General features: G+C 39.9%; 1 protein-coding gene across 1 annotated transcript in view; it reads right to left on the reverse strand.

Annotated features, from left to right (window-relative positions):
- Positions 1-3859: 3859 nt before the first annotated feature.
- Positions 3860-26297, reverse strand: part of GFRA1 (GDNF family receptor alpha 1) — a 139127-nt gene continuing 116689 nt past the window's right edge. The window contains 2 exon segments of the mRNA XM_071446101.1: positions 3860-11413; positions 12122-12178. Of these exon segments, the coding sequence (XP_071302202.1) occupies positions 11252-11413; positions 12122-12178 (219 nt within the window). The 3' untranslated portion in view covers positions 3860-11251.

Raw genomic sequence — 26297 nt, forward strand, 5'->3', positions numbered from 1 at the left:
CTGACCAGTCAGTTGCCTCATCACACATCAGCTGCCTGGGCACCCCTGGAGCTGACAGGAGGCCTGTCCTTGCAGCCAGCTGTGTGCCTGGAAAGCATCAGCCTCAGCTCTGCCTCTGGCTGCTTCTGATGCCCGCTGGGGCTGTTGCAAGTGGTGGCATTTGGGATGGGCACTGGACTGCACCAGGAGGTCTGGTGGCCAACCTCAGGCCAGGGTAATGTGGCAGTGGAATATCTGTGCAAGGGTCCCTGTCCCTGAGGTAACTCAGGTACTGGATTGCAAATGGAAATGACTTCTACTTCAGATGTAAATATTTTTTATGCGTGCTCTTTTTTAATTTTTTTTTTTTTTTTTTTTTTGAAATGAGACATTATTTGAAAGCAGGATTGCCCAGGACATACTTGCTCTTGGTTATGCCACAGCCCTGCATGTAACATTTCAAGATGAAAACATTTCAATGTGGAGCCTCTCCCACATTGGCCTAATCTGTCCCACTGGAAAGGCTGAATGGAGAAAGGCCTCAGCCTTTCACCTGAGAAGAAATTCTTTCCAGATGCTAACTCAGGTTGTGAGCACTCTAAAACTCAGTTTGAATAACCTTCTCTAGATTATTCAACAGCTCCCATGATGGGCAGAGGGGGAGGGACAAGTATGAGCAGAAACCTGTCTACTGTTAGTGAGCTTTATGTTCCTTTGACACCAGTCAAAGTCACAGAGGGAAGGACAATCCCTTTCTAATAATGTCACTCAATATTTAGCCTACCTACATTTGTATTAATAATAAAGCCCTCAGGCAGTGAGTTATGTGTAGCCATTGATTTGCTCAAAACAGCACTGAAATATTGACAAATACTGTTTTGGAGACAAATAAAAGCTAAACTGTATTTATATCCACCAGATTCTGACCTCTGACAAACAAGCAAATGGAACTGCACAGCCAGGTTAATGCTACCTTTGAGCCTCTCCAAACCAGAATGAAGCCAGCAGTGGATTGGTAAATGCAGATTTATTTTTACATTTTTGTTTTTATAATTTATATCTGTGTGTGTACTTTGTGGGAGACTTCCAACTGCTTCTCTTGAAGATTTTTGTGTTAACATCTCTTTTGAAAGCAAGAGGGATGTGGCACACTTGCAAACCTGGAGATAAATACCATCTGTTTAGTTAACTTCTCTGAGAATATTGGTGGAATGTTGTTCTTTTTTTAAAACATATATACAAGAGCAATTCAGAGATTTGAATTGCAGGTCCTTCCAAAGCAATTGACTACAAGACTTTATTTTATAAGGCTACAAAAGATAAATGTATTTTTTATTAAAGACTCTGTAAACTACACTTTCTACCTCAGAGCAAAAGATTTTCTATCATCCTCTTTGGGAGAAAAAAAAACCCAACAACAACCAATCCAAAAAGCCTTCTGCACAATTACTATGGAGCAACATTTCCCAGTCTCTATTTTGGCTTTTTCCTCGCTGTTGCTCTGCAGTTTTCTGTAATTAATACAGATAAAAAATTTTGGTGACGCAGAATTAGGGGGCGTAATTTGTATTCAGAGCCAAAAAAGACATGCATCTCACCCAAACAACTGAGTTTATTGTTACCAAAAAATGTTTCAGGAAATCATACTTCTGTCTCTGAACACAAACCAGAACTCAGCATGAAGCAGACAATAACAGAGACAGGGTTTTTTGCCAACATGCAGGAGCAGTGCAAGTGTCAGGGCAGGCTGATTGCCTGGGCAGAGTGTTTTGGAGAGCTCGAGGAGCATGCCTGGGAAATGGTCAGGATCACCTTTCAAAATACCTTCCCTGTGCAGCTTAGAACTCTGATAACTTAATGGCACACTGGAAATCTCCAAGAAAACTCCCAGTGGGAAGGTGTCACATTTGCTCCCTCTAGCCTGTCCATTTTTGTCCATGCCTGCTTTGAAGATGCCAAACCATTCATCTGCTTACCAGGGTGCCATTTAAAATGTCTCTGCCCGTTTAACTGAAATTATTCTGTAAAAGCCATGCAAAGTAGATAACCCCACTCATCCAGGCATCACTGGACCTTACAAACACTCCTAAAGGAAGTCAGCCAAAGTGTGATGAGCACTGTTTTACACATGGCAGCCAGGACAGTGGAGAGAGAACTCAGTTTCTTCTTGAAGATGCTGGTGCCCTCTGTCATGACAGAAGATGGATGCTATGAGGGGTCATTTTTTATTAACAGCATAACCTCTACATGTGGAACAAAGTCAGCGTAATACAATGTTTGTGCACCTTCTAGGCAGTCCCTGGCACTAGCTTGCCCAGCCTTTGTCCAGGAAAAGCAGCCCTAACTGCCATGATCTGTCAGCCCTCAGGGAAATTGCCAAAGAAACCCTACGTGTGTACAATTAAAAGCAAAAACCCCGCCAGCCCTAGATCAACAAAACACAACCTAAAAATCATACCCACAGATGAGGCACACTGAAGAATCCATCTAGTCATGCACAGTTGGCTGCTTAGTGATGTCAAAAGCAGCTTGGTTTCATCTGTCCCAGGAGAGGCTGCTCAGCAAGTCTGTCATGGAGCTGTACCTCATGAGTGAAGGCTTCGCTGCTGTTCCTCCATCCTCATCCTCCTCTTTCACAGCACTGGAGCTGTGGCAGCACAGAGAAGGAGGGAAAGGTAGAAGGAAAGTCCAATGCTAACTCATACTGGCAAACATTTTGATTGCTTTTGTGCACCACGCTCTCCTAACACGTTTTGAAATGGTTCAACATTTGGAAGATGGCTCTGCAGGAGCTGAAGAAGCTGGAGCACTTTATGTACAGGACTTAATAGCAGCAGAATGACTCCTAAATCCAAGAAACCTCAATAGCTGGCCCAGGAAGCCAAACTGAGCGTTGGATACTGCCAAACAGAATGTGCTGCCTTCCCCTCCCACCTCCTGAAACACAGATCATCTGGGTAGCAAACGATGCCAGGACAGCTAAACATCTCCTACTTGCATCACCCCTGCAACTCTAGACCCTCCTGGAGCTGCCAAAGCACGATGATGATTTAGTTGGAAAAGTGTTTTCAGCCCTTGTAGAGCAGACCTTTAACCTTGGATTTTGTGCATCTCTCCTTCTTGCACCCTGCCCCCAAACCTTGCTCCTCTCTCTCAGTAACAGCAATTTAAACTGTCTGGCCTTAAAATGGTGGGAGGCTCTGGCCCTCTGCTGAGCAGCAGCTTTTACATGGGTGAGTGTGACTGCTCTTTGCTCATAATATATTCATTTGTTAAATATCAGTTTGGATATGAGTAAATGCTGAAATAGTTTCCTGGTTTTCAGTCACCAACATGAGGCAAGGCATCCTGAAAGCTTGTTTATCCACCTTCCCTTTCCTCTCCCAGCACACTCTGCATTTCCTAAAATATCCTCCCGCTAGAGCTTTTGTCTTCAAAGCCTTTGCAGCTCTTCTGCTGCCATTGTGTGGAAATAGGAGCAAGCCCTTTCTCTCTGGCCTGGCAGGAAGAAGGGGTGGGATGGGTGTGGAGGCGTCTGTGCGTGCCAGAGAGTGAACAAGCATGAATAGGGCCAGCTGGCCCCTCTCCTGCCCGTCCCTCCATCATTTCCATCTGATGCTGCCTCCTCATTGTAATTTTGCAGGCCACATTCACTAACACAAAGAGACTAGGGAGCAAGCAAATGAGCAGATATTTAAAGGGAAAAAGCTTTATTTCTTATTTTCTTAGATCATGGTAGACTGCAAAACAACTGGGAAAAATGAGATCAACTTTGTTGTCCTTTGACCTTTTTTTTTTTTTTTTTTGTTGGTTAAGCTTCCTTTTTTTTTTTTTTTTTTTTTTAATAATGAATCAAAACAGAAGAAAAACAACCAGGAAATTGTTCTCACAAAAACATGCTTTTTAATAAAAAAAGAGAAGAATGTTTATTGAGAGGGATTTTTTTCCTGGATATGTACAATACTAATGCAGGAGGATTATGCTAACAGAAAACGCCAAACATCATGGATTGACTTCCAAAGTGTGGACAGTCCAAAGAGCAACGTCCTCAGAGCAAGTAAGTCAACAGGAACAAGTGAACAGTGGTTTTTGGGTTTTTTTTTTTTTACAACAAATTACCAGCCATTATGACTGAAGATCTGACACAGAATAACCTGCAGTGAGATGTACAGAAATCCCTAAGACGACACAGAATTTGCACAAGAATGTAACTGCTTGTGTAAGAATTTCCTCCAGAAAATGGAAGCAGGTTCTAGACAGTTTTGGAAAAAGACAAAGAGAAAAAATAGGTGGAAAAAAGTGCAGGAAAATACTAACATTGGATATCCTCAGATCACAGTGAATGCCAGTCCTCCTTGGTCCAAATGCTACCTGTTACCTTTATCTTCACTTCTGCTTACCCTCAATTAATTGCTTTATCATCATGATGTAAGAAAAATTACTTTTATTATGAGCCTTCTCCTGCTATTTCCATTGTGCTGCAGCTCTCTTCAACTTGTAGTTTACACAAAAAGTGCAAAATTCAACCCACCCTCAGGTGAAAAACACATGCACCTTCCCAGCCAGAGCAGTGCTAATCACAGCTAATCATTTCAGTTCTAGGTAATGCTGCACAAAACCTCACACAAACCCTGTCAGGGCAAACTCAGTAGCAATAATTCTGGGGGAGGGAGAACATGGAGATCAGTAACTGCCACCAGTTAAGCTTCCCACATGTTGGAGTGCTTTGAAGCAATTTCTCCCACTGACTGTACTTGGGATTTATTTTTTGTTCTTATCCAGAAACAATGTAGGCTACTGGGAAGAGGTAAGAGGTTGATTTTATGCAGCACTTCTCAGAAAAGCAGCAATATAAAAATCAAGACCACATTTTTCTTTGAATTTTTACCTCTTCTTAGTTTTCTTTTTAAGAAATGTATGACTCAGCTCAGTCTGGGTTGTGCGCTCCTGACTGCCAGGCACAATCCCCTGCGAGGCTTTGTTCCACCTCTAATAACCCTTACAAACATTCCTTCTGTCCTAACTTTCACTTAAAGGTTGAAGCCTTGGTCTCACCCCCAAGCAGGCAGAGGATGTCCTTGCTAATAACTAGGTCTGGGGATGTGAGAGGGAGATCCTGTGCTCCCAGCATGCTGGGCTGCATGCTCCCAAAACAATTGCTTCATTTCTCAGAAGGGGGAACAGTTTCCATGGGTTAATCCACAAAGTCAAAAGAAAAAATCCATGATTTCTCTGTTTTATCCTCAGTGGGACACACATTTCTCTCTCAGCAGTGTGCTTTCTGCAGTATCTCCTGCTAAAATAAATGGTGGTTCCCTAAACAGTAATTTTTGCATCTTCAGGCTTTCTCCTTTTTCTCCAGCTTCCTTCTGTCATATATATCCTATTCCATAAACATTTCCATGAGAGGACCATATAGTTTTAATCTTATTTTGAAAATTACTCCAGAGTTTCAGTAGATGTGCTGGCTTCTGCGCTTGAAGGAGTTTACATCTCCCTGTGGTTCACTACATCTGTGGGGCTTTAGCTTTTGTAGCATTTAAGCTCTGACCTAAGGACAAGTGCAGTGGCCAAAAGTCAACTCCTTACTCAGCTGAAGAGCTGCAGCTAGCAAGCCTGCCATGACTTATTTGTCAGCATGTAGCTCTGACAGGTTTGTTAGTGGGGGATAAGCTTCACCCCAGCTGAGTGATGGAGCAGACACAAAGGCTTTGGAGGAAAGAGGTTTGTAAGAAGTCAAATATTTTGGTATTTTGGAAGGAGGAATTTGAGGAAAACCGACCTTAAATTTATTACTCACTTTCTTCTGGGTTCTAGGAAGTTCTAGAACCCTTTTGACGGATTAAAAACCACTGCAAAAGAATGGAATCACTACCAGCAGGTGAAAGAGGGCTAAGATTTGGTTGTTTTAATCAAGGCAACAATTACCTCTAATTCTGTGCATGGCAACAGCTATTGGCACTGAATAAGGTAAAACAACAGAAACTGGTTTAAACTCTGGTTAAATGTGCTCAGAGAACTCCTGTGAATAGTCTAGATAGTAGTAGTTTAGTACCAATTTAGAATATCACAGTCTATCTTGGTAAGAAATGCTACAGAGAAATTTGTTGACTCTGTTCTCCTTTAAAATTCAGGTAATTTTTAGGCCACATCTTGAATTTGTTGCTTATGTTTTTATGAATGATAAAAACCAGATGGAACATCTTGTAAGAGTTGCAGGAATTGGCTTCTATTTGTTTGAATTACTATTGAGGTGCCCACATCTAATATGCATCTATTAAGTATAAACATTGCCTAGAGGCAAACATCAGAAGAGAACATGAAGAAAGGGTGTATAAAATTCAAGATAATATTGAGTCAAAAATGAGAATTCATCATCCCCCCTGATTTTACCTTAAAAACAGAGCTATCAGAATTTCCCACAGAGAATTCTTACTCTTGTAAGAATTTACTACTTAGTGAGACTTTATCCATTTGTCTGAAATTCCAACTGGAAAATACATTAGAAGTATTTAAATATTTTTAATAGCTTGCAAAGAGTTTGAAAGTTTTCAATCCTATTCAGTATCAAACTAAATTTTAAATTCCATCTGGGGAATAACAACATAATGTTTTAGATTATTCAAGTCAAACCAGTGCTAAAGAGATAAAATGGGAACTTTCAATTTTCTCCCCGTTAAAGGTGTTCTTAGTTCATTGGAGACATATTCCTGATCACATCTTTTTCTTCTCAAAAGTGAAGGCTGTAATTAAAAAAGAAAACCAGAAAATCAGCACTGAAGCAAATTTATAAACTTGAATACTGTGGAGTTGGACAAAATGACCTTCCAAAGTTAAAGAGAAGCTGAAACAGCCAATAATTGAAATGTCACAGGAGGAGCTGGCTGCTGAGAAAAAGCAAATATTTAAAGAGGAGAAATATTTAACAAGTCACTGGATTAATTTCTCTGCCAAGTTCATCAGAACCAAATATATTTCTATTTGATGTCAGGGACATCAGGTACAATCTGACTAACCTTATGGGCATAAAACTACCCTGGAGGCCTCCTTAGCCCAGAATAGTTTTAATGCAGAACATGCATTAAAAAACAGTTTAATGCAGAAAGAAATAATGTCATAAATTGAACATATTTTTCAGTGAGGTAGATGCACCTTGGTATTGAAGACAAAGAACTGCATTTTATGAAAGAAAGTTATAATTGTATGAATAACTGCTTGTGCTTCCATCTTTTACTGCTTGCTCTGAAGGAGCTGCTGCTGCAGCAGAATCCAGCTCTTTTATTAGAACCTAAGTATGAGATACTCCTGTCACTTGACATACACAAGATTTATGTCCCTTCAGGGAGCTGTTCTGAGTTTTGCTCTTCTACTTCACTGGTTTCTCACCATCTTTACTCCATGGAAATATCACAGTGATTAGCCAACAATCGCAAATTTTAATTAAATTGAGATTTCAAGGTGATTCCTGCTTTGTTTTCTTGATCTCCAGCCTCGTGGCACAGGCTTTGCAAAAGTAGATACTTTCATGTTTTCAGTCTACTGATTTGAACTGCAACAAATTGTGACCACTCATGTTCAAAAGGCTGGGTCTCTAGAGGGATGTAATTTCACTGGGGGGGGGGGGGGAAAGAAACAAAAAAAAACCAAAACCAAACCACAGAACCTGGGAACAGGTCTCGAGACAAGAGTCTGTCTAGGCATGCTTTGAAATGATTAAGAATTCCAGTTCCTCCTAATTCTTCTTACTGACACGGTGGGAATGAAGCTGCTCAATGGGAAGTGGCCAGTGCCCTGGTGGAGACAGATGGACAGATGGACAGGCCCCTCCTGCTAGGGGTCAGCACCTCAGCCCCATCCTCCTGAGGGAGCTGATCTCAGGGAGCCTGGTCAGTGAAGCAAGGGCTGCACCCCTCACCACGGACCAAGTCCCTGCATGGTCACTCCTTGGGGCTGCTGCCTGCTGGAGGTGCCACCACCCACACGGGGACAAGGGAAACCCTCAGCTGCTGTTTGTTATTCTTGCTGTTATTCTTGCAAATACCTGAAAGGTTCACCTTCAGTGCCTCTTTCACTGGAACAGCTTGTGGAATGAAGAGTAACGCTGACTACTGCAAAACCTCAGCCATACATTTCAGTCCAGTCTCAATTTTACCTTTGTGTGCACTACTTTTAAAAAGAAGCATAAACACGCTGTTAATAATACTAATGACAGTGTCTGTTCCAGTACAAGATGATTTGGATGTGTTTATGGAAGTCCATGATTTAATTTACACACAACTGAACTGGTGAGATTTACAACTGGAACGGTAGATCATCTCTAGGTACATCTTTATTTGGACAGTCCCTATATTACTGTTATATGGATAAAATTAATCTTTTAAAGGGCTATATAAAGCCCAGGCTAAGCTTCTTCATTAGGCACTCAACACATGATATTTTAGTGACTGAAAGGGGAAAAAAAAATTAAACAATTTGCATAATTCAATACTGTAGCATGTGACTGCACAGACAAGGTCACCATGCTAAACTAACATCATCCACACCACATGCAACTTCGAAAAATCCTCCAATTTTTGCATGATGATGCCTGTAAAGTGTCAGACTCATAAGGGTATTTTTTTCCTTTCTGCCCGTTTAATAAGCAATTTAATTTTTTAAATTAGGACTTCAGTATATTTTTAATTTACAGGACAAAAAGCTTAAGTGCCCTGTTGAGCTTTTTTGGCTACCTGTAGAAACCACCACTTTTTCCTCTACTACATATAAATTTTATTTCCAAAGGTAACTCTCACTGACTCAGATAACCAGCAGTTACTTTTGTAATTAGAAGCTTATTAGGTTGTTATTTACAGTATAAGTGATCAATAGTTTTTACTCTGGATCAGACAGTGTCAAAGCTCTAATAATTGGTATTAAATGCAAGAGAGATACTGCAACCAAAGCAAACATTAAAAAATCTTCAAAAAGTATATAATATACTGGGAAATTATTAAAATTCCCGATACTGGCTAAAATGTTTAATGTGCTGAATACAAATGATATTTCAGAGAAAGATTTGTGGATCAAAGATGGATTTAATAATCATAATGTTTAGGAATTTGTTTTGAAAATATTTTTAATTGGATAATGTCAGACTTCTGAATTACAATGCTGTGTTCATTAACATTTCAATAGGTTTTACTATCAACTCCTTTTGACATAAAAGAATTTGATTCATTTTAAAAATCATGAATCTCATGATCTTTTTTCTGCTGCCACTAGTTTTCAGTAATTTGATTATCTTCTACAAGAAGAGCAACAGGAACCACATGGGCTTTGCTGGTAATGATGGTCTATATATCTTTTCTCAGAGAACAGCTCTGCTGCCTTTGAAAGTAATTTGCAGTTTCTTATCAACAGAATTAAAAAGTAATATTGTCTAATTTGTTATGTTCAGTGGCACAGAGTATTGCAGAATTCTATCACATGCAAATCGCTTTGAAACCTGTATTATGTGACCATAATCAAGAGTACATAAATGAATTTCAAAATTTATGAAAGTGTTTATTATTAGCCAAGAAAAATCTCAAAAGACGAACTTGTCAATAGGTTTAATAGTCTCTTAGCAAGATGTGTATTTTGCACACTCAAACCTCAGTGCAGTTTATAAAATAGTAATTTGTACTTTATAGTTGTATTGCAAATAACTGGTCTGGACATTTCAGTGCAGGACAGGGCATAATTGTGTAAGTCTCAGAGTAAATCTGTACATTCAACATGATGAACTCCTTGCTTGCAGAAGTTATCTTCTACTTCCAAGAGGAACCAAAACTGATTACTGTTGATCACTTAGACATAACTGCTTGTAACAGTCAACAAGCCATCACAGTAAGGTATAAAGACAGCCCTTAGGAGAAATGCTGCCTATCTGATGACATTTAAAGCTTTAAAGAATTCCTTCTAGATACTGCAGGAAATCATCATGAGCCAGCGCAGGCTGCCAATGCCATTGAGTGGAACCAAGCCATTAAATCATGTGTACTGGTAACACTGCCATCCAAACCATTAAATTAATTTATGGAGCTGGTCTTGCAAACAGTTCATCATGTCAGCAATGCCCAGGTCTGTGGTAGGAACTACCAGGGTGAGAAAAGCCTATCACATGGGTACATGTGCAGGATGCTGCCTTGCAATTGGATCAACCATCCTTCTGTGTTGGTTTTAGCAGTTCTAAGAAATAAAACAAGGTTTAAATGATATCCTACTACCTCTTGTCCCTCTACAATGTTTTGGTAAGAGAAGTAAGGCATGAAGTTCCTGTAGCTGTTTGATCTGACATTATCAGGTATGTATAAACAGATGATGATGTTTTAGCAGAGCAAATAAATTGTATGTCATTTTTTTATTAAACAAAGAGTATAATAACTGGACTATATTATCACAATGGAAGCATAGAAGACCATAGACTGTACAGCTGAAACCCTGTAGCAATATTTGTTCCTCATATTTAAAGAAATGTATCTTTATCAAGCTTTCACAATGGCTGCATCTTGCTAATGTAAAGAATTTTCACTCTTGTTAAGGCTAGATGATTATAATTAAAAGATAAATGTACTGTTAGGAGGTTCTACGCCACACTCTATGAGAATTGAACTGAAAGACATACATTATACCTGTATGTGAAGTAGAATGGCTTCTCAGCAGGGAACGCAGAATCACTTACAGTACGTAAACATTTAAAGAGGAAAATGCTAACACACTGAAAGAGTTTAACATCTGTAGCGATTTATCAAATGAAGGAGTTTCATAAAGTCCACTCTCTGGGAGAACATTCACCATTAGACAAAAGCCTGGCATCCTTGATAGTCTGAAGTTCAATCAATTTGAAAACCAAAACCATTCAACGAGATAAACAAGATTTTAAGAAAACCATCATCTTCTTTCTCAGGTAAAAGCCAGAATTAAAATAATAATTATTAAAATAATCCAACCAGGTCACTTTACAGGCAAATTTACACACTGTCTCTTTAAAACACAGCATGCCCAAAAGCCTTTTGGGTTTGGAATGTAGCACTGCACCAAGTATTTCACAAAGCCTCTAAATATCACAAGAAGCTTTTTTTAGAGAGAAAAAAAAAATAAAATTCCAGCTAACTGAGACTGTTCTAGCAGGAGTGCCTCAGCATAGCTCCCAGACCTGGAATTCCAGATAAACAACAGAGGACAGCAAACAGATTTTTTTTTTTTTTTGGATTTTTTTTTTTTTAAACACTTTTGTCCTTTTGTAATGCAGCTACAAGACGACTGATGAGCTTAGGGACAAAGAGAGTGAGAGTGCAAGTGCCATCAGGGTGAGCTGTGTGCTTAGATAGGAGCTGGTGGGAAGAGCCAGGGAATTCTCTGCGGATATGTGACTGGTGGAGACTCCCGCTGTGTTGTCCTTCCCCAGAGCGTTCTGCAAGACACAACACCTTCCTTGGTCACCAGCACAACATTTGCATTGCAAAGCACTTCAGTTCTACTGAAATGATGAAACTCATCTTTTGTGTGCCCATGTCCCACCCTCCACTGATACCTGTACATCAACCTCATAAATTGAATGATAAAAAGGGCACTAAAACAGATGTTGCAATGACAGTATTTTGGAATTAGTTAACACCAGTACTGCATACTTCAAAAAAGAGAAGAATATTTAAAAATTCTTACTTTAGCAATGCTTCCATGTGTAAAGTATTGGGGGTTTTTTCAGGCATCTGTGTTTGTCATGCCAGTTTGTTTTATAACAGCAAAAGCAAGACCCCTAGAGAAACTGCACCCTCTGTACAGAACAAATTTATTTGACAAGTTATTTTTGGATAACAATAAATAAAATTTAATCCATGGGTGCAGATTATTAAGTATCCTTACTAGGTGCAATGGTGTTTACCATGGGATCTGCCTAAACATGTACCATATAGGTACTGAAATATCAAACCAGCAGAGAACACTTTGAGCCCAGCTCTGAACTTCTAAGTGAAATAATTCTTTAATGCATTATGATATCCAAATACAACAAAACTGACAAGACAAGTGTGAGGTAGGCCATGATAATCTTGACAGACTTGGAATGTCTTTTCTTATGGGGAGGCACCTGTGCTGTGAAATATCCAAGATCCACACTTACCTCATTAAGACAGAGCTCTGTATCTACAGATTCATTGGATTTTCGCTTCTTCTGTGCCTATGAAAAAACACAAATTTTATTCCCAGTACAATTTATACTTCCAGCAGCACAAAGCACTTAGATAAATTTGCATCAGTTGTCATAATCCTATAATTTTGACAGCGATTTGCACATTATTAGCAAATAAACTCCAAATGTAACTGCACGTTTTCCAATAACACTCACATTCTCATTTGAATTTACAGCAAAATTTCCAACAGTCAACGAAGGGTACTTAGTAATTACAATGATGAGTGCCATCAGCTGCAGAGAACATGTTATCTCTTCTATGGCCCCTTAAAAATGCTGCTGGACGTTCATGAGAAGAAATGAAATGTGACAGTCAATAATTACCATAATACCACTGCATATTAACAAATAATCTATGATATACCTCAGTTTTAGGAAAATATACAACACAGGAGTATTTTATCCTTAATGATTCTTGCAATTTTCCCAAATATTATGATAAAAATACAAATATTATTTTAATATATGCCATGGTTGCCAGAGAATCTCCTCTACAAAGCTGCAAAAAGAACACTGACTCAAGCAAGAAGCATTTCAGGTGACATCATCCAAACTGGAAGCAGCAGCCTGCACTCTGTCCAGCAGCAGGAGGTGTTTAGTATTTCCACTTCTCAAGTGAACAGTCTGGGCTGGGTGTTTCCTGCTTTTCTACAAGGGCAGTACTAATCCTCATGGTATGGAAGGTGCTCTCAATAAACAGTGCAGTGGCTGACTTGAGCACTTCAGTGATTCTCAGTATCAGTTCTTTTGTAAGTTCCAGAAACAAACCAAGCACACTTTTACAGCAGGTAACTGAGCTGAAGTAAATCAGTTCTTGTAAGAGAAGATGTGGGTTTACAAAACTACTGACTGCACTGGGCACATCTGGTGCCTCCACCTGGAAGTTTTGTTGGACCTGCCACTTATTTCCTGCAAAAAACAAAGATCTGAATCTCAGAGTGCTGCTTTCATTTTGCACTGCAGAATCCCAGTGGTTTAGGCAGTGATGGCCTGGACTAAAGCAGATGTGAGAAAGTGCTGAGCACTCTGATTTTATGCCCTCAAAAATTCAGTTCCACATACTGATATTTATTTCATATCTGAGAGCCACTGGTTCTGCCAATGGATACAAAACAGCCTTTGACCTAATTACTGATTTTAGAATTCAAATGAAGGAACTGGACTTCTTATTTGGAAGCACACCCTCAGCTTTTGGTGAGACATGAACGTATTACAGACAACTGAAAAAGTGAAACAGCTGGGATTTAAGAAAAAGACAGCTTAGCTATAGTAATAATACATACTGAATATATGTTGATAGTTTTTGTATATATGACAAAATAATAGCTCAATTTAGGAATAAACATCCTCCGTAAAATTTCCTTCTTACATACCCTCTCTACTAATTAGCACCATTAAAGTGGTTATGGTAAGCATAAATTTACCTGTCTAAATGGAAAAAGAAATGCCTGGAAGTAAATTTACAACAAAAAGAAGCAGCACAGTGAAGCCTTTGTGCCGTGTTTGTAGTGCATAGGAAACTTCTCTTAAAGGCAACTGGGTATCTTTCAACTCCTAAATGGCTGGCTTCAAGGAGGCAGGTAAAGAAGGATAAACTAGATTTAAATCCTGATTTTCTTATGTCCATAACACCCACACTACCTTGACTTGGAATGTGAGGCTTCAGCTAAAGCCTCTGGATCAGAAGTTCAGATCCTGAAGGTGTAGGCTGTACGGATCACACAAGACTCTTATTTCTCAGTTTGTCACTTATTGCTAACTTTCCTATTCCCACGTGTGTTTGTTTATTTGAAACACTGCTTACACCTGCTGTGGATTGACAGCACTGTGCTAACTACAGGTCTACACCTGGTAGCTGGTTTCAACACCCAAGTCAGAATTTATATGCCTTTTGTACTGTGTTTATCAAATGAGTAAAAACATCACTATTTTGCCTATATACAGTAAAGTCTTCCTTTACTTCATTCAGCCTGAAAACAATAGAGTGCAGCAGCTAAAACATATCTACCTTTGAGAACACTATTTTAAGGGTAAAATCGACAGCTAAAAAAAAAAATCACCATAAAAGCCCCTTTTCAATCATTTTGATAAACATTGTCTGTTTTTCATTTGGAAGGTGATACTTCTCTGCATCCATACACTTATTGTAGACATTGTAACATCAACACTTATTCACATGCATCCTCTATTAAAATGTCCTCCTCTCTTAGCACTGAAAAGCAATTTTAATAATCAGACAGGCTTTTCCCTTATCAAAACAGAAAGGACAGTATCTTCTATTTAAAAATACAACAAAAATGCAACCTTTTATTGGGAGGAAGGCAAACAGAAAGAAAAAACTGTCATTCTGAGGATGAGATGAGACATTATATGCCAAGTTTCAAATTGGAAGAGTACATTTTTAGTGTTGAGTTATAAACCTGTGAGAATGGGTTGTAATGGAAATACTGGCATAGGCTGCACTACTGGAATACAACAGAGCACCACTAAATCACAAATAATGGGATAAAAAAACCAAACCTACATGTTGAAGAGAGTGCTTTAGTGAATGTCCTTTACTTAAAACCAAAGGGGAAAATTCTTCCTGTCTTGGGCAGAAATAGCTCTACACCAAGCAGAATTCTTTCTTTGTGCTACAGTGAGTGAACACCTTATCAGAGATTAAAAATAAAATCAGAGCTTAGAGGTTATGCTGGTAGACCTGGAGGAAATAGACCCAGACTGGGAGATGTGCATTTGAATTAAAGAGGATACCCTCTGCAGTCAGATATTTACTTTCTAACATCTTACATTATCCTAAAAATTTAAACAAGAGAAATGAGTGTCCATCACGTACAGCTGCAGACAATTCTGGAATAACTGCACCACCAGCTAATCTGGGAATTGAGAGTTGTTCATTATGCAAGATGCCAAAGATTCACTGCCAATCCCATCTCAGGTATCCAGCTTGCCTACCAAGCAGGCAAGAAGGTGTTTTCAAATGTTCTGGAAGTACCTAACTCCACAGGAGTGAGAGAGCACACACAAATGGCTAAGTTGTCTGTATTCAAATTTGTGTTCTTTTAAAATTTTAATATAAAGCTGTTTATCTGGTGAAAAACAGCTTTATATTAAAATAAATCTATGGGGACTCTATCATTAAATAAAAAATCAAGCAGGGCTGGGCTGATAAAAATAATGATTTTAAAACAGAGAAGGAAAATCAGCTTAAAATAAGTGGCTAACAAAGATGTATGAGTTCTTTTCTACTGAGGAAAAATAGCATTTGCTAATGACTTACTTAATGACACGCTGAGCTGTGACATATCTCAGTCTGTAAAACAAAGTTACATAAATGGGCTGACACTCCAGCTTTGCAGGGAATTGTAATTCATTAATGTGAGCTACTCTGGCAAAGCTGCATCCATACAGCCAACAGGCTTGACCTCACTTAAGCTTTTATGTTTTCTAAAAATGAATACCCCTCTTCCCAGAGCATCTCCTCACTGTAGCAGCACATCTCAAGCAATAGATGGTATTTAGAGATAATTGTATTTAAGCACCTCCTGATGAGCTTCAGTATCAGGTCTGCTAGTCACATATAAGCCTTGTTTTGATCTCAAAACCCTTAGCTTTTAGTATTAGAACAAAAATATTGGACTTGGTCAGGGGCTGGTAGAGTAACCAACAGTATGTCCAGGAAAAAAACCCAAATCTCATTATGAGAAGCAAAATTTCACTTCTTTCCTAGAAAGAGAGTTAAATCAGGATTAGCAAATGACCTAGTAGTTTTCTAAAAAGAGAAAGGAATATTGCTTATAGAGACATTTCTCCTTCAGAAGACTCTGTGGACCTCCATGTTTCCTTCTGATCCTAGATGAGTTTAATTGCATGCTCCTAATTAGTCTTCTCTTGCCCTGCACCTAATAATTATCATAAGATCCTCCTAAAACAACTCCCTGCTTTCCATCTCCCAAATCCCTCTGGATCCAGGCTCTGCAGACACTACAGCCCTGAATTTATGTCCAGAAATGCAATCTTGCAATTATGCATCCAGCTTTTGCAAATCCCAGCACTGCATGGTTAATAAAAGCATTAAACACTGCAGCAGTGTCTCACCAGGAGTCAGCACACACACTCAGGGCTTGGCACCCAGCAGTATTTTTATATGTTCACTACAGCATCAACTTCTGTTCCCCAAAGCAAGGAAAAGTTCTGACTGGGGATGTCTCCAAATGGAGGTGAGCTTCAATGGGAGGGAGGGAAGGAGAGGAGAGGGGTGTAAAGGGAGCTGAATGCATTGCTCTGAATGCAAACAGGCACAGGGTGAGGACCCAAATTCAGAACCCAGCCCCTTTCTTTAGCTACCCACTTTGGGCTTTATGAGCTTTATGGAATGTATTGCTTGGACAGGGAGAGGCAACAGAAGCATCATTAGGACAGGTATGTGCTAGGCAAGCTGTTTATACAGCTAATTTTAATGAGTGAGCCCTTGTCCTCTCCTGAGATCCTGGTTAGTTATGCCAATATTAACAAGCCTTTCTGAAGAAGAGGGACAAATCTCCCAGAATGCATCCTTCAAATGACCACACTTCTAAAGCAGCTATAACAAATGAGTGTTTGTTCTTTTTGTTCTTCTCCTGTGTTGATTAGAGAGATTTACTATGCAACTAACCTGCTTTCCCCAACAGCAGGACACAATAAGCAGAGAAATATACAGACTGTAAAAATGCAATCAGTTTAATTCTTCTGTGCTCACTAAGTGGATGGTTCATCTATCACAAGTGACAACAGTATTTTCTTATTAGCACAGGAGTACTCTGCCAGGCTGGAGTATAATTACTTTCAACAGGGAAGATAAGAAAAGTGTGGGTCAGAGACACAGGCTAGTGAAATAAAGATCCAATTCAGCACAGGGTAATTCTGAAACCCATACCATCCAGCCAGAGTGCAGAGCTATTTAAGCTATAAAAACAAGCAGCTCTTTGCTGTCCTATAACAAAGCAGCCAGATATTTTTCTGCTGTGGTTTTTTTTTTTTTTTTTTTCCTCTCTGCTGAATCAACCCTCAAGATACAAGCTCAGGGCATGAAATTATCAGTTGTCATTCTGCATAAAAGCACTGCAGTTCTGTCATGACACTTTGTGGAGAGAAGAAAGTATCTTCTAGAAACAAGCATCATGAAGACATTACTGGCACTATGCTCCAGAGCTACACAGATAACACCCAGCACAGAAAGAAGCAAATCACAAGATTTTCAGCTGAGACACATTAAATAAAGTAAACCAAGCATCCCCTGGTGCCCAAATATGCACTGGGAAAACACACACTGAGGGGATTTTTACAGCATTTCCCTTATCCCTCAACATTAATAAATTCTTGCTGGATTGGAGGACTTAAACATGAGAAACAAGAAACAGAGAGCAACCTTAAAGCAGGGAAGTTTGTTTTCTGGCCAGGAAAGAGAAGGACTATAGAAATCCTCTGGAAGAGGGGCTGGAACAAAGGTAGGTCCCTGTTGTGCTAAAGCCAGCTCTGCAGTGACCAGGGAGGGAGAACCCCCCGGTCCCTCTGGACAGGGCCAGGTGGGCTGGGAACAGCATCTCCTCCCCAGACTGCAGAGGAACAACAACTCAAATCAGCTCTGGGCTCACAGACACTCCAGACACTTGGGGCTACTGACAGATGCAGATGGAAACACACACAGCAGCAGACACCACTTCAGAAATCTAAGAAATGGGCAGAAGAGTTGATAAAGTCTGATCTGGATAGAGGGAAAACTCCCTTCAGCTTCTTCGATTTGCAAATTGTTAGAAAATTTGATTGAAGGGGTAAGAATTGGAAGTAATCCTCCCAAAATGGGCTGAAAAGAGTGTGGAAGGAAGGAAAGATGACCTATATTATATTAATTATTGCTAGACCATTCCCAGATCCTTATGTTAATAAACATGAGACCTCATTAAGCTCCATCTCTCACTGCACTTATTTGGCTGGGATAACATGGCACTGAAATTGCCTAACAGCAATCTTAAAGGTTTTATAAAAAACAGATCCTATCAAAAACACCAAACTGATCAAACAGCTTACAAGGACCAGACATGGAGATCTTCAAATATTTATTTCAAGCAATTAGTTTCCCAGTGAGCACAGCACAAAATATGACATCCAGCCAAGACAACTGACTTACCTTTCATGGCAGTACAGTAACTTGCTAACAATTTTGTTTTCATGTTCAGTCATTCATTTAGCTGAGTAAAATGAATTTCTATAGTCCCAGATTCTTCCTTCCTATTTTTAGGGAATATTATGCAATTCTCCTAATATGGTCTTTTTATGGATTTGCTGCAAGCAAATATTTTTGCATTAAGAAAGGCGGAAAGAGAATACTAAAAGGCAGAGACTGAATAAGTTTTATTAGGTTAATATCTCAACATCTTGGGCTGCCTAGGTTGTTGGGTTTTTTTCTCTAGTTATAAAACTAAACATCCATGTAATCCAAAGTTGAGTTGTTTTGGATTTTATTACTAAAATGCATTTCTCAAGTGATTCACCACAGAGATGAACCCAGAGCCATGGACAGTAGGTACAGGTAGCATCTGGCTGCTGCACACTGAACAGCACCTGAAGAAAAACAGCAGGAACACAAAGCCATTGTAGTCCCAGTTAGAAGAGGGGAATTTTGAGGGAATGTAATTGAAGCACAAGAGATCCCACAACGCTTCTCCAGGCTGGGGCGTGTGGCCCCACGTGTCCGAATACCAGAACCAAGTTGCTCAGCTTGGCAGGAGGTGAAGTTGCTGCCTCCTGGATTAGCCATGGTGCCCTGGAGTGTGGTGGGAGCAGCCCTGAGCAGCTGCCAGCCAGGGCTACTGCAGGAGCACAGCAGCTCTGTGCTAACGAGCCTTGGACACAGGCACCAAACCCATGCAAGGCCTCCAGGTGAGCCCGGGCAGGGGCTCCAGGGCAGGCAGAATTCCCTGTGTCTGTGCTGGCTGGAGAGCTTCCCTCTCTGCAGTCACACACCAGGACAGGCTGCAGCCAGGACCCTGCTGAGGCAGCTCCACAGCCAAGAGCAGAGCTGCAGGAGGGATGCTCAGCGACGGCTTGGCCTTTGAGGCTCCCAGTTGGAGCTGTGGGAGGTGAAGGGATGGAGCAAACAAGGTCAGGCACTGCCTCTGTGCCCTGGCAGGAGCAGGGCTGCTGCTCTGGGGTTCTGCAGCTGGCAGGGAAGATCAGGCAAGCTTGCCTGAACACCAGGCTGAGCCTCAGCACGACAGGAAGCTTCCCTTTGTGCCATGCCAGCCCTGAGCAGCCGGCATTACTGCTGCTTTTCTGAGCACTGCCCTCACTCATCCATTTTAAAAGGGAAGGCAATGGAACGACCATGAGCATCTGCTTTTTGTTAAGTGCCTTAAAATGTTCAGGACTTTCTGTTAACAATACGTGTGTGCACGTGTGCATTGTGAGTACTGGCATGGTTACACAGAGACAAAAGGCTGAAAGCCTCAAAAGGGTGAAAACACTTCAGGTAAAAAGTGACTCTTCCTGCAATTACAGACAGGCAAAGGCTACAATAAAGTAACAGTGAAGCAGCCTTGCACAAAAAGGTAAAAGAAAGCGGTTATCTGAGCACCCACCCTGCATCCATCCCTCCCTGCCCCTGTTTCCTTTGCACATTTCAAGCCCAACATATCAACTCCCACAGTTGTGTGGTGGTGCACCCAAGTCCCACTAAATCATGGCATGATTCAGAGGGTAGTTCTTTTCTTTTAAAATAATCCACTCTCGAACAGCTGTGATTTGGATTAATTAGTGAATTTCGCATTTTTGGCACAATCTGCTCTCCAGAAGTGCCACTGAAATAAAAAATTAAAGCATTCACTCCCTTCTCTAATCCTGTAGCTGAATTTTGCAGGTGCACAGATGCATCCTTAGAACTGGCAGGGCTGCAATTGTAGTGAACTTGCTGCAGTACTTGTCTCAGTTCCTTTCTAGCACTGACAATACTATTTAGAATAAAAATATGTAATTCTTTTTTAATTGTGGAATCAAATCTAGCAAGGCGAGTATTTTAAAAAAACCCCAGGTTATGGTGTATTGTGGCTTTGATAGGCAGCTATTCCTCAAGAATTTAGCTAGAACCACACACATAATGTGAAAATTTTCACCCAAATAATTAATGTTTTAGATCTTTTTTAATATGAAATGTAAGACAACTTCAACTTTAAGCATAGCTGCTAGCAATGTCTATGACAACCTATTTTTATTTTCATTAGAATAAAAGCCTTTAGAAGTCTGTAGAAAGGTGTGCAAATTCACTACTCTCATCCCTGTTTAATAATTCTGGAGGCATTTTAATTTCTAAAAAAAAAAGTGAAGTATCATACAATTTGGATTACTGGCATTTTATTTTCTAAGACAAGCGTATTTTTCAACAGATTTAAGTCATGACCGAAAAAAAAAAATCCAATTGGTCTCATTTACAGATCTCCATTAGCTAAGCTAGACCTTGGTTTGTCCTGTCAGCTTCCTAAATGTTATTAAAAGGCCCCTGCAAAATGGATCTTAAAACTCAATACTTGTGAAAGACTTTGATGTAGCATCCAACATTCATTCTCCCCTTGCTGAAGTGAGTGAGGGAAAGAAAAATCACCCCTTCTCAGAAATACTATCAGTGAAACCCTGACAGTAATTCTCTTTAATGGGTTATCCTACAGTGGACCATACTTTAATGGATGGTATTAGAGTGGCCTTCCTCATATCCCTGATTTACACGTGAATGATGCTCTCACAAACAGCCACACTGTAATTAATGAGCTATTCAAAAAAGCACAGAAACTCCTGTAAGAGATCTCTGCAGAATCATGGCATTGTTTGAAAGGTGCCTTACTTTTACTGCCCTGATCCCACCACACCAACAGGAATTTCTCCACTTGCCAGGCAGTACCAACTGGAAATCAAAAGCAACTTCCTAATATCATCTGCATATATGGCCTGAAATTTGAGAAGTAAGAAGCATGGAGGATTTTTTTCTATCACTGAAAAAAATTTCTTACACACAAAAAAGTACTGTGAATGTTAGATGTTTAACAATTATAACCCCAGTAAAACAAAACCGTGCCTATAATGACCAGATTATGCAAATGATTACCAGATTATGAAAACTGTATTCACAGGATATAATCCTTCTTTGTTTCATCCCACAAATTCTTCACAGAAGGACAGAAGGCTCAAATTTTTGTTTACATTTAATAAACTGGAAAATAAAAACAGATGAATGCTAATAATGTCAGTAATGCAGATCAACATCGCTTTGGGTATATTTTGGAATGTTTCCATACTAAGCTGGAAGTAGCTTTAGAAGCTTAGTTGTGACTAGTCTGCCTACTTTTTGAAGAATTAAATTGTGGTAGACTGGATAGTTCAGGGGATTATTAATGGGACATACAGCCTGAAATTCCAAGGTAGCTTGTTTAATCTAGCTCAGGTCAATACTGACAACTATTCTGCAGCAGTTTTGAAATTAGGAGGTGGTTCTGAAGCACTTCTTCTCTAAACAGGACAGGTTCAATGCACAAAAGTGGCACTAATTTGCACCTCAGGCAGATCACCTCATCAGACTGGGGAATTAATGAGGTATAGGTTTATAATATCACAAAGCATGCAGAATGTTTTCCTATGCCCTCCACTTCCTTTTCTGTGAGATGAGCTGCTGTGTTAAAAAGGGACAGTCCCACCCTAGCCTCAGATTTTTCTAAATCTACTGCAAATGCTACAAGAAAAATCTTGAAAGTGCCTTGTGCTACCAAATTTTAATATCCTTTGGTGGAACTCAAGAGAGATTATAAAATTTCACCTAGAAAAACATCTTAGGAATGCTATCTGAAGAGAATCTTGATTGATGATGGTTGGCAGCAAATATTTCTCTGAATGTATAATGGTTTTATTAATAGCTCTGGACTGAGCTGAAGTAGAAAACAGGGCAATTGACGGGTGTTTTTTTGTGATCTACCTACTCAGATGCATCTAATCCCTCAGTAGCATCAGCTTTGTCTTCCTAGCAAGTTTCAGTGTCAATACATTGCCATCAAGTATCTAGAGGAAGCACTAAAAACAAATTACAACAAGTGTGTGTGCCAACCATGGCAGCAGTCTGGTTTCTTGTGTTACTCCTGCCTACAGATCAGAGGGTGGAAAGTCACAAGGATGACAGCATTGCTAGAAACAAAAGATGGGTGTGATGCAGACAGTACCTTCTGTATATTAACATTTGCTATTGTGTCTGGACACCAGTGCTGATACTGCACTACTGAGCTGTCCCAGTCAGAAGTGAATCAAATGGGCTGAAATGCCATGTTCAGTGGCCAAGACAGGCCAAGCCTCTCTAGTGACTGAGAGCAGCACCCTCAGAAGGATTTGGGATATCACTGTGCTGCTCCCATCCAGTGACTGCAGGAGACATGCCACTGCTGAGGGGCTGGGCACAGATGGATGGAGCTGCACTCCAGCAAGCTCTGCACAGAACAAAGGGCAGCAGATGATGAACAGGGGCTGCAGAGCACATGTGAGCAGATGTGTCTCGCTGGCCTGCAGATGATGTGGAGCTGAAGCTTTGCCATTTGCTCTCTCTAAATGTCCATGGAACACCAGGGTCCAGTCCCCTGTTACACAAGCCAAGCCAACTGGCATTTTAGGGGCTGTCCCTGTGACATGGACCCACTTCAGCTCCCAGAGAGCAGAGCTCTCTCTCTCACTGAGGGCACTTACCAAAGAGCTGCACTGGTACTAAATATAACATGAGCCACCAGCCTGAAGGTGAAAAGCCGCTGCCTAATTAATTATTCCTAGGTATTCTCATTAAGCTGTTCTCTGGGTATAGACAGACTGTGTTTTTTATCTAAACCTGTTTAGTTGTGCATATAACAATCTGAATTTCTTCTTGCATTTGCCCATGACTGAGTCCTTAGGAATAATCAGGAAACCTTAATCAAAATTAACACAAACTCTTGATGAGAGCAGGATTCTGCAAACAGTTGCAAGAATTTCTCAAAGTTCAAAACCAATATGAAAAAAGGGATAATTATTTTCCACTGCATTTGCATTTGGATTCTGAAACTGTATACATGCAGCCAGGTCCCTGCAGGAACAGACCCCAGAATTCACCCTGAGGACCAGACAATGGCAGTGCATGTGTGACTGAGGTGTGCAGAACAGCACTCCAGCACAGGAATCACCACAGACCAGGCAAGATCCATGCAACTGTTAATGCACTACTTTTCCTAATGAAGGTAAGCCTTTGTAAAAACCATCCTGAATACCATCAGAACACTTCTGATCAAACCATCTTTTTTACATTTGCAGGCACAAATTTAGGAATGGGTTTTCAGATTCTAGTAACTGCTTTGCTTTTGTCTGTGCACACCTGATTTATATGCCCATTTATCCAACTCTCTGCACAAATTAGGTACTTAGGGCTGCAGGTAGCTTTTTAGAGCCTGCCTGGTACATGCCCTACCTGCCACACACATAAAAAATTCAAATGCACACATTTCAAATCTGAGGATGAATTCAGAACATCCAAATGTTTAGGGTCATGTGGTAATGTATAACTTGCCTTGAATCAGAGGTTTCTTGAGGCTTCTGAAAATGTCAATCTGGAAAACTATAGCACCATGTAATGCAGTATTTAATAAATTACTGCTTGAATTCCTAATTCTGCTTTAAGAAAGACATGAGGGAGGATAATCCTATAATTCTTTAGGAAGCATGCTGAGTGAACCTATGAAAAATATTCTGTGTTAAGCACATCAGTCTGTTTACCCGTGACTCATAAACAGAGCTAAACACGCAGGAGGGCTTAACCTGAGGTGGGATTATTGGGCCAAGTTCACTGACTGGAACAGGATTTGGTGTGAAATAGTCAGGCTCTCCTCCAAAGTACTGACTAAAATAAACATTTTGCACTCCTATTGATTTTGACAGCAAGGGGCTCAAATGGGTGTCTCATGTTCTGGAACTCAACAGCAAATTCAAAAATGCTGTAGAGTAGATGGTTTGATGCAACATAAAGATCTATTATTCAGGTAAAACAGCTAATTAGGAGTCATGGGCATAAAAAGTAGGAGATAAAGGGTGTGATTTATTCCCAGTATTTGATTACTAATGTACAGTGAAGACTGGAAGTAAAATGAGCAGAAAGGGTAAAAAGAGAACAGAAATTTCTCTTCAGCTGTTTTGTTGTAAATAAATATTTTTATTAAGAGTATAGATTAGTCAAATTTGTTAAAAGATTGTGTTTAATTTTCTGTCCTATAAACTTGGTTTGATTACTTGAAAAATTAATGAATGCTATGGAAAAGGTTCCAAATTTCAGCTCTTCAACATTGTACTATTTTTGCAGCTACGCTGTCTCGTAAGCAATATATGGGTTAGAATGATTACTTATTATTGCACTATAATTTCCACTGGGCTTTTCTATATTTCATTTGCTGGTGGTAACACAGAATAAACTATTCCTAGAAAGTCTTCTTTATTATTCCTGAAATGATTTTGATCATATCTACCACATGGCAACTGAGAGTCTGGGTAGTTTATTTTTTAAAAATGTAAAGTCTCTGGGTTACACAGAAATATCAAAGAATGGTGTGCATACATGTAAGGGGTAATGGATAATTACAATGTACACTTAAGGATAATTGCAATATACACAACTGTGGAGTTATTCCCTTTTTACAAGTGTATAAACAAAAGCAGAATTTGATTAGGTCGTGTGATTGCCTCTTTAAAATCAAATTACTTTATATGCATAAACATACTTCAGGTACTTGGGTTTGCTGTTGGCAGAGGAAGGCAATGCATCCTCCTTAATCAAGGATAAGGAAGCAGGGTTGATTCAGACATTTCACCCAAACCAGAATGCAGACTTACTCCAATCTCAGCTGCACCCCAGTATGGCCACAACTCCAGGATTATACAGGTCAACACCCTTCCAGCTCAGTCTGGTGCAGATTTTGGTGGGTTTTTTTTTTTCCCTGAATCTGCATTTAGCCATTATATAATGAGAGGAAAATACAGAAAAATAACATAAATAAGTTTCATAGCAGATTCAGTCTATGAGGCAGTTGAGTGTCCAAACATTACAGAATGGATCTTCAAGAAAAGAGGACAAAATAACCCAAACCCACAAGGAAAGAAAACAAACAAACAAACAAAAACCACACAAAAAGAAAAAAAAAACCAAAAAAACAACAAAACAAACCAACCAACCAAACAAAAACAGACAGGAAAAGGATCTAATGAAGACTAATGGCTAACTGGAAGTGAAGTTTCAGATGTTTCAGGTGTAGATATGCCAGTGAGCATAAGAGCATGAACTCCAATCAACACTTTTCTGTAGGACTGGACAAAATGTGATCAACCACTTGTCCCAGAAAAGAGCACAGGTTTGCTGTGCTCTAGGAAATAGATAGCTCATCTATGGAAATAAGATAGTGTCCAGTAGTATCTGCAAGGCTTCAAGAGCCACCAAGGATGACAGCAAATGAGAAAATTACAGAAATGTCAATGTAGTTCCCATCTGTGAGCTCTTCTCTACCCACTCATGTACCCAGGGAGGGGCAGGCAACCCCACACGCCTGCTCCAGGATCCAGGAACATTTCTCCCACCTCTGGGGATTTCAGGGAACCAGAGACAAGGCAAACCCCTTGACCCTGCAGCAGGATTGTGCACAACTCATCAGGTCCCTCTCTGTTAGTGAGCCTTCACCTCCAGGGAATGAGGAGTTGTACAACAAATTGCTGCTCTGCTCCCCGAAACTCTCACCCCCTCTGCACCACCCCCTCCAAGAGAGAGAAAGCAGGTAATTCATACAACTCTCTGCATCTGTGACTAAAATGCTCCATTACCCAGAATTATTCAGCCTCCACACTGTCATTTGTCCTAAGCCATCATACTACAAAACAAAATTGTCAATACCACTTCAATAAAAGTGTTTAAAAGTACATTTCAATTATAGAAGTCTTGTGAATTCCTTCTGCTTACCTAGGAAAGAACAATTATTTGCAAAAATGGCAGAACTGATAAAGATTTAATGTGTTAAATTCTGATCAATTCTGGCAACTGCTGAGC

The sequence above is a fragment of the Agelaius tricolor genome, unplaced genomic scaffold, assembly GCF_023055355.1.
Source record: "Agelaius tricolor isolate 1412-34295 unplaced genomic scaffold, bAgeTri1.0.p SCAF_22, whole genome shotgun sequence".
Lineage (NCBI taxonomy): Eukaryota > Metazoa > Chordata > Aves > Passeriformes > Icteridae > Agelaius > Agelaius tricolor.